The sequence below is a fragment of the Scardinius erythrophthalmus genome (genome assembly GCF_964197995.2).
Source record: "Scardinius erythrophthalmus genome assembly, chromosome: 16".
Lineage (NCBI taxonomy): Eukaryota > Metazoa > Chordata > Actinopteri > Cypriniformes > Leuciscidae > Scardinius > Scardinius erythrophthalmus.
The window spans coordinates 16,594,729-16,603,941 of NC_138236.1; the positions used below are offsets into that span (position 1 = coordinate 16,594,729).

The 9,213-nt window shown below is 38.5% G+C and overlaps 1 protein-coding gene across 1 annotated transcript; it reads left to right on the forward strand.

Moving 5' to 3' along the window:
- Positions 1-1,228: 1,228 nt before the first annotated feature.
- On the forward strand, positions 1,229-6,327 carry frrs1l (ferric-chelate reductase 1-like). Its single transcript, XM_081389323.1, has 5 exons — positions 1,229-1,579; positions 2,519-2,603; positions 4,195-4,333; positions 4,413-4,659; positions 6,060-6,327. The coding sequence occupies exons 1-5, from the start codon at positions 1,375-1,377 to the stop codon at positions 6,230-6,232; spliced, it is 849 nt and encodes a 282-aa protein (XP_081245449.1). The 5' UTR covers positions 1,229-1,374; the 3' UTR covers positions 6,233-6,327.
- Positions 6,328-9,213: the final 2,886 nt, after the last annotated feature.

Genomic DNA, 9,213 nt, shown 5'->3' on the forward strand with positions numbered 1-9,213 from the left:
CCACTCTGTTGTTGTTTTTTTACTATCTATGGCTTTATCTTTGATCTTCTTTACTCTATTTTGTAACAACCTTGTGATCTCCCTCCATGTGGTCTAATTTAGACATTTTCCTTCCATTAACTGATGGTTTGTGAAGGATCAGCGCTGCTGAGACATGTCAGCATTTGTACTTGGTCACTTGCTACTGATTTTGCTGTCTTAAATCACATTCCACCATACTAATCAGATACTGGCTAGAAAAAAGGTGAAGTAAGACAGTGGGCTTCTTAATTTATCTTGTTAAAACAGATGGAGGAATGAATGGAGCAAAATACAGAGAAATATAAGCAAAATTGTATCAGTCTGACCAAAGCTTAATTTAAGAATTATAAAATGACACAAATATCACAATAATATATCATGTAATTTAAAAGGACAGTTTAAATGTACACTAGTAGTAGTGAATACTTTCAATATTGTATATACCTATATACTTAGGCTTATACAGCAACTCCGGTCCTGGAGGGCCACTGTCCTGCAGAGTTTAGCTTCAGCCCTGATAAAAACTCACCTGCCTGTATCTATCTAGTAATCCTGAAAACACTGATTGCCTTGTTCAGGTGTGTTTAATTAGGGTTGGAGCTAAACTCTGCAGGACAGTGGCCCTCCAGGACCGGAGTTGCTGATCCCAGTAGGCTATATTGCAACGTGAAGCCTCTTTCCGTTTAGAAATGAAACACTGCCATCTAGTGATTCGTGTGAGGTTCACATTCTCCCCTTCATTGTGAAAACCACAACTCTTTTAGTTGAAAGAGATTAACTAATAATAATAATAATACTGATAATTAAATGTGCATGTCTTTTTTAAGTCTTTGTCTTTAAAAATCTAATATTTGTTTAATAACGTTACATATATAACCTACAGTGTATCTGCGACTGCAGTTAAGTGCGATGCTATTGGAACGAAATACTGCCGATCTCTATCGATTGACGTGCAAGGCGAAGAAAACACACATAGAGAGGGGAGGAATACTGTGTGAAATCAGCGCAGAACGGTTCCATAGATTCAGAAGTGTGCAATGATGTGATAATAAATAACAAATTGATATTTCTAAATAGTGTATACAGTTAATAATATCACTGAGCGCCGTTTCATTATCAAGCAACACCAGTATTGGTTACAAATCTCACCTTGAGCGGATTGGTTTGGCCCTATTCATTAACGGCACAGCAGCACCCCCTCCCCCTCGGACCAAACGAAACGCTTTATCATGAAAGGGATTTAATTAGCTACATTTTATTATTTGTTATCAGTCTAAGTATCAGTACTGGAATGCGACTAGTAAATCAGAACCGATTCTCTTCGCCTGTACAATAACCATTATCGCATCAGTCATGTATGTTCTGCACCCGCTGCTGCGGATCTGTGTGCTGCTCGATGCGACACTGTGGCTGGCGGTCTCTTCCAGTCCTACCGATGATAATGTACTGCGGGCCGGCCATGGAGAACACGGAGAGCCGGGCCATGAAGAACCACATAAGGACTCGTACAGCACATTCGCCTCCGAGTTCCTCGAGTCCAGATACCTCTCAGACGAAGGTACGAAGGAATAAAAAGACAATGCTTACATTGTTGTTTTTGTGTCGTTTCTCTGTAAATGTGAGTGCAATTCTTAGAACCAATACATGTAGTGAATGTCACACTGTTTGATGCCCTCCCTCACTACAGGCCTTTTAATTATGAGATATTGTTTTTGATTCACTGATATAATCCTTTCCATTCATATGGTATAAAATCAGCACCTTGGTCAGCAGCTCACAGGTCTGTGAAACTCATTTCCAGTTATCAGCAGACTTTCCCAAGTCTATATAAGTCTATTAAGCTAGTCTATTTTATATTCAGTATACTGTCTGCAGATGCCCAGACAGTGATTCATAAAGTCATGACACATCAAAGGGATAGAATAGAATAGAATAGATTAGAATAGAAACTCTTAATACCACATGACTGGGCCAGTGTTGTAGATAGATAAAGCTACGCAAACATACATGATGGGACAATGTTCAATAGTATAAAACATGTTAAGTCTGTAAAGCTGCTTTGAAGCGATATGTATTGTGAAAAGCGCTACACAAATAAATGTGAATTAAATTGAATTGAACATGAATGAAAACTAAAATAAGATTTTAAATTAAATCAAAACAAATGTCATTTTTCAGCAATGCAACATACATGATGGGACAGTGTTCTGTTGTACAAATGTGTAAATGTAAAACACTATGTGTAATGTACAAAACAATACAATATACACTACCATTCTAAAATTTGGGGTCAGTAAAATTTTAATGTTTCTATGTTAATATATCTTTAGTGTTACATGATCATTCTTATATGTTGATTTGGTGCTCAATAAATATTTCCTATTTTAAAAAAATTAAAATGTAATGTAAAAGATATATTGCATCATTGTTGTTTATTTTAGTAGTAGGACTAGCTGAAACCAGTTCATTAATGTATTGGTTGTCTGATGTCTCATAGGTTACCCCTTCCCAACTGCACCCCCTGTGGACCCATTTGCCCGCATCAAAGTTAGCGACTGTGGAGTAACCAAAGGATGCATCAGGTGAGCGCATGGAAAAAAAGGTTAAAATTAGTCTAGGGACAATATATTACTGTATTAGTGTCAAATAGTGTATTACATGCTGTATTCTGCCAGTACACTCAAGAGTTATAAGTGTCAATCAGCCAATGGTGCTGTTTCTCTGTGTCGTTCAGTGGAATGTTCTGCAGCATGAAATATACATACACATCATGTAGAATTTTTGTAAGTCTGTGTTGATGGTTATTCTGATAATTAGAAACAGGTTGATGGTAAAACCTGCAGGGCATTACTGCCTGACGCGCCTACGCCGGTGTCAAATTGCCAGCCGCAGGGTCATCAGCAGGGAGCCACCCTTCACCGATGTTTCGCCCCTTTAGTCCCAGAACATCTCAGGGTGGTGGGACAACGGACAGGGACATCTCCCTGCCGCTGGACTAGGATCTCAGGTCCTTTTGCCTTTGAGGATTCTCAGCACCCCAGCTCTTGTCATTCCTCCTCAGCCATAGCCAAAAGCTTCCTTTTCTCTGCCTCTTGGTCAAGATCTTAAAGGGATCGTTCACCCAAAAATGAAATAATTTACTCGTCATAATTTACTCATCCTTATGTTGTTCCAAACCTGTGTGACTTTCTGACGTCCGTGAAACACAGGAATCAACTGTTTTTGTCCATATAATCAAAGTCAGTCAGATTCAAAACTACACAGGACCCCACTGGCTTTAATTTTATGGAGAAATAAACACTGAGATTAGCCTGGGAAAACCCAGAAAACTTCCGGCAAATTTAGATTTGCTCTGCAAGTAGTCTGGCAAAGAGCTCATTCAAGCCCATTTCTAATCCGTCGAAATCGCGGCACCAATCAGAAACGTTGGGGCGGGCTTTACACAATGACAATCGCTCTGATTGGTTTTAGGTCTATCCAATTGCGCCCATAGAGCGACGTCCGTTGGTGAAGCCACCAACTTTTAAATGCATTATTATATTCAAATTGCAAACACATGAGGACAGTCTCCATGAAAGACCCACGGGCAGATGAACGTGCTACTACATTTTTCTCCGAAACGGTAGGAAGTTAAATTAGATTTAATAGAGGATTTTAACTGTGACAAGATGATTGACAGGGCAGTTTACGTGACAGGATGCACGCGACAGATCCGTCCGATAAAGATGACGAAGTAGTATGTCCCAAAGCTTGCCTACTTTTTTGCTACACATTCAAAAGTAAATACATTTTCTTCACAAAAAGAGTACATACTTTTATGGCGTAGTGTAACTTAGGCGAATTGGGACGCAGCATTATGGCTTTATACAATGACGATCGCTCTGATTGGTTTTAGGTCTATCCAATTGCGCCCAGAGGCATTTGAGCGACATCCGTTGGTGACGCCCCTTTGGAAATAAGTTATTAATGAAACTTTGCCAGACCATAACTCAGTTACTACTGAGAATGGTCTGGTTTTAACAGGCTACACTGAGATATTTTTCAAAATATCATCTTTTATGTTCCACAGAATAAAGAAAGTCAAATATTTTTGGAATGACATGAATGTGCGTACATGAATAAAATGTGTGCCTCAATTTATTTGTCTCTCTCTTAATCTTTCTGTTGCTGTAGATATGGCAAACCAGGCTGTGACGCAGAGACCTGTGAATACTTCCTGAGTTTCAGACGCATTGGCACAGATGTAGAATTTGAGATGAGTGCAGACACTGACGGATGGGTTGCTGTCGGTTTCTCCTCTGACAAAAAAATGGTAAAAGGGGAGGGAGTGAATATAAGGTGGGAATGCTTTCAGACCTGCTAAGAAATACACAATAATATTGTTGTTGTAGGGAGGTGATGATGTAATGGGCTGTGTTCATGACGATAATGGACGTGTACGGATCCATCATTTCTATAATGTGGGCCAGTGGGCCAAAGAGATCAAGCGCAACCCGGCACGGGACGAGGAGGGCATTTTTGAAAACAACCGCGTCACCTGCCGCTTCAAACGGCCTCTTCATGTGCCACGGGAGGAGACGCTAGTGGACCTGCACCTAAGCTGGTACTATCTGTTTGCTTGGGGACCTGCCATACAAGGTAAGTCATTCAGCCCCATTTTAAAGGAGCCCTATTATGCTTTTTGTATGCTTTAGTTAAGAGTGTAATGTTGCTGTTTGAGCATGAAAAAGGTCGGCAAAGTTACAAAGCACAAAGTCCACTTCAAAGGTAGTTATTCTCTATATCAGTAAGCACTGTTTCTGAACTCTCTGATATGCCTCGATTGTAGTCTTGAGGTTTCTTCTGGGAATGCATTGCACACATCACAATATTCCTCATTTAAATAATTCCAGCCCAGCCCAGCCCCAAAAAAAGGGACGAGGGCTGGTTGAGTTGCATTAGTAGCGATCACAACACTGGTCCAGCCTACCAGTCAGAGCGCTTTTTAGAAGGCAGGGCTTCAAAGAGACGGGAACTAAACAGGGATGCGTTTCCCGTACAATGATGCAACTCACTGCTTAACCACCACGGTACGATGCATCGCTGTAGAAACTTTACTAGCTAGTCACGACTGTTTGCCGAAACCGGTTGCACCTCTTGTCGTTTCAAGCACATTAGTTCTACAATATAGGACTGTCACTTGAAGGTGGTGGAGTAATAACTTATGCTAATTAATCGATTCGAGAGCGCAATTAATGTTATTAATATTATTATAGTTAATTTACATAGACAACAAAGAGCTGTTTGTTTTTTTAATCACATTAACATGATGTATTATTTGGCATACTCTACTCTTATATATTTGGTTCATTCAGTCAGCAGGTTTCTCCACGTAAAGTAATTTTTCTGGCATGCTACTGTAACAAATAATGGGTTCCGTCATACTAAATACGGTTCCCGTATGCAAAAACGGGGCTGAATGTTGACATGCTAAAATATATAGATTAAAATGTGTATATAATATATATATATATATATATATATATATATATATATATATATATATATATATATATTTAAATTGGGTGAAAGATATACAATGTACTGAATGTTAGCTTGCTTATTGTGCCCAAGAGCACAATCTATTTAAGTCCACATGCCGTTTTATCTAGAAACTATGCTTCTAACCACAGCTCGAGAGCTGTAGTTCCAACCATGTAAGTTTGTGACATGTTTTGTGAACGTTCACTGGTACTATGGTTCCGGGAAATGTCAAATCATTCTACTATGTTGGTAACGATGGAAATTGCGACCATAGTTGGCTAACAGTGCTTTTGGGAAACGCACCCCAGAGTGTTTCTGACAGACTGGGAAGAGAGGTGCTGCAACATATGTGAAAAATAATATGTTTTTGGAACATCCAAGTATGAAAACCTATTCTAGTAGACACCTAAAACAAAATCACAACTTTGAAAAAGGTCCCCTTTCAAGCTATAAATTCAGCCCGGTTTATGATTTTGCCCTGTTTTACAGACGTTTTGTTCTGTTTTTCTTCTCAGGTTCCATCACAAGGCATGACATTGACTCCCCACCGGTGTCAGATCGCATGATTAGCATCTATAAATACGAGGACATTTTCATGCCTGCCACAGCCTATCAGACGTTCTCCTCTCCCTTTTGCCTCCTCCTCATCGTTGCTCTTACTTTCTACCTGCTGATGGGCACACCATAACCAGCCAAGAGAGAAGGAATACAACTAACCATGGAGACATGACTAATACGAATAGCTTAACAGTATTAGAAACAGGCAGCAATAAATAAGATGACAAACACATTGTGATTCTACAATATCCTCAATCTACATAAACTAAGATGGTATTTGGACTGCGGATTAATATTCAGTTATACACAAGCAATGATTCTCATTCAGAGGTGAGAGAGTCAAACATACACATATATTATAACCCCGAATGGTATGTTACTCCATGGTAAGTTTAGCCTACAATAGTTGAAACAATCTGAGCCAAATTAATGTTAATATTCAGTATACTTAAGATGCGGTCACAGTGAACTTTTGAGTGCAAAAATTGCGAATCCGTGAAAACCTTGAACCTATTGGAAAATCTTTTGCCGAAAATTCTCGATTGTGTGGATTCCTATTGAAATGACTGCATTTCACCCGTGAAAATTCACCAGTCAGCAGAAAAAGTGTCCAAACCTTTACAGTGGCACATATCATGACACACTTTGTCCCACCACAGAGCTCTACAGAGAAGTGAACTGTCTCCTATTGAATATAATGTTTTGCCAAATCTCAGTAGAAATGCTCTGCTGTTTGTAGTTGCCTGCTTTCCACTATTTTTCCAGTATATTATAGCTCTGATGAACATTTATTAATGCTGTGAATTTTAGAGGGATGTAAATTAATGCCTGTGACTGACTACGCAACATACAGCAGTACATAATAAGCCCTCCAGCACAAACACACACACATAGTATTCATAACACATCACTGCCTTCCATTTAGCCAGCATTGCCAGCTCAGTATTTGATGATGCATGCCAGCAAACCAGCTTCATCTGAGCCATTTAGACCAGTGTTCACTGGAATAGAACCAGTCCAGGAGAGAATCATGTGGTTTTTATTCCAATGAATTGAAGACTTTCTATACCAAGGACTTCATGCCATTGCAAAACTTACAAATGTTCCAAGAATTGATTGCTGCCTCTGTAGAACGATTTGGATCACACCAGTTAGCGTGTGGTTGTATACAGTTCTAATTCTTCGGCAATATCCTGTAAAAAAACAACAACAAAAAAACACATTTGTATAGCAGATTGAAGAGCGCCATGTAAAGACATTTAGAAAAGTATTTTGTTTTAAATACACTGTTATATTTACCTGAAGGATATATATCAGGAAATGTACCTACTTGGAAGAGTGATACGATTCCTTTTTGATGTGTGCAGGCCAGAGATAATCGTTTAATGTAGCATGAATGGAGACATTGTATGCTAATGGTCAAGGAATAATGTTTGGAAGGTTGCCAGTGTTATATTTTAATATACTTTTGAAATTTTGACATTGACAGTATCAGAGAATATGCAATGATGAGTGTGCTTAGTGAAGGACTGTGAGCCATTATTTTAAACATGTCATACAAGCTATTATTAGCAGCTTACATACATTCTGACAAGTTTACTGTGAATTATCTCCCTAATTGGAATCAAAGATGCCTGTTTGATGTTCCTGAACACATTCTGCACTTTTTAATAAAACTAAGACAGCTGAAAATGTGTACTTTTGTTATATTTGTCTGGATAAAATGGGAATGTTTTCCGAATATCTGAACTCATCATGCTTCTCGCAACATGGCACCTTGAAAAATAGTATTGAGGATTTTTAATCATCCAATTCAACTCCAATCTTTTGATCCGGTTCACCAATGTATACATTCACTAATTCAGGTCAGTGACTTTTTCTGCAGGTTACATCTTTACGCCAGTAGATGGCGACAAGTGCTACGAGCATGTCATGAATCATTGGGTCATTCACTCACTCAGACGATTCATTAAAAACAACGAAATCGTACGACAAAATTCTTATATTACAGAAATAGTAGGCTATTACTAGTATTAATAGTATAATAGAAATAGTAGGCTTATACCATTTCAAATTCATACGTATTCCCCCAGTTTCACAGAAGGCTTAAACCTAATCCTAGACTAGAATGCATGTTTAAGCTGTTTTAACCAAAGCATATTTTAAAATATGTCAGTGCCACTGCCATTGTTTTGTCTCAAGATAATATCACACCAGTAATAAGGCACGTTTATAAAAACTACTTCAATGTTCTAATGAGGCCTAATCCTGGCTTAATCTAAACCCTGTCTGTGAAACCAGGGCATTATCCAGAGCCATCACAGAAATTTTCCTCACAATTTTCATCAATCATCATTTTCCCCCGCAGTGATTTTTTAACAGTCTAAACACTTATGTAAACTTGAATGACTGACTTTCTTTTTTGAAACACAAACTAACATTTTTAAGGACATTGTTAACCAAACAGTTTTTGTTTACCAATTCTTCAATTTAACGTTAATTATTTTATGTTCACAGAAGAATGTCATTCTGGTTTTGGAAAAAGCAAATAATGGCACTTTTGGGGGTGGGGTGGGAGGTGCCCAGGAAACACACGTTGGCACAACGTACCCAACCTTCTAACAACGTTTTAACAACATGGCCAAAAGGTTGCTATAACTACGTTGTGTGGTGAAGGTTGTTACAGCGTTGTCACAATGTTGACATTGAACCACCGTTCAGGGCCACATTGCTTAAGGTTGTGTGTGGACAACCACTGGTAGACATCTAGCCTAGTCACTGTCATGAAGCGCGAAAATCAGCCTTTTAAATTTCAACTGACCACTGGGCCGTCTCTCATTCTTCATCGAGTAATCCATACGTGAGAATTGCGTTTAATTTACCTCAGCTAAATAAGATACGTAATTATTCAAACACAATTACAACTTCCTTGTCTAATGTGATATTTATTTGAACATCGTCTGGTCAGGTATGACAAATATTTAATAACTTTATGCCAAAAGTATGAAGCCAAAATGACTTTAATGATGAGTTATTTGATTTCAGCGCGTAGCCTACTTGTTGCACGTTAATGCTTTTTCCTTTTTTTTTTTTTTTTTTTTTTTTGGAAAC

Coding starts and splice junctions, on each gene's coding strand:
- frrs1l (XM_081389323.1), top strand. CDS start 1,375: ATGTATGTTCTGCACCCGCTGCTGCGGATCTGTGTGCTGCTCGATGCG. Junction 1,580..2,518: donor CAGATACCTCTCAGACGAAG/GTACGAAGGAAT, acceptor GATGTCTCATAG/GTTACCCCTTCCCAACTGCA. Junction 4,334..4,412: donor TCTCCTCTGACAAAAAAATG/GTAAAAGGGGAG, acceptor TTGTTGTTGTAG/GGAGGTGATGATGTAATGGG.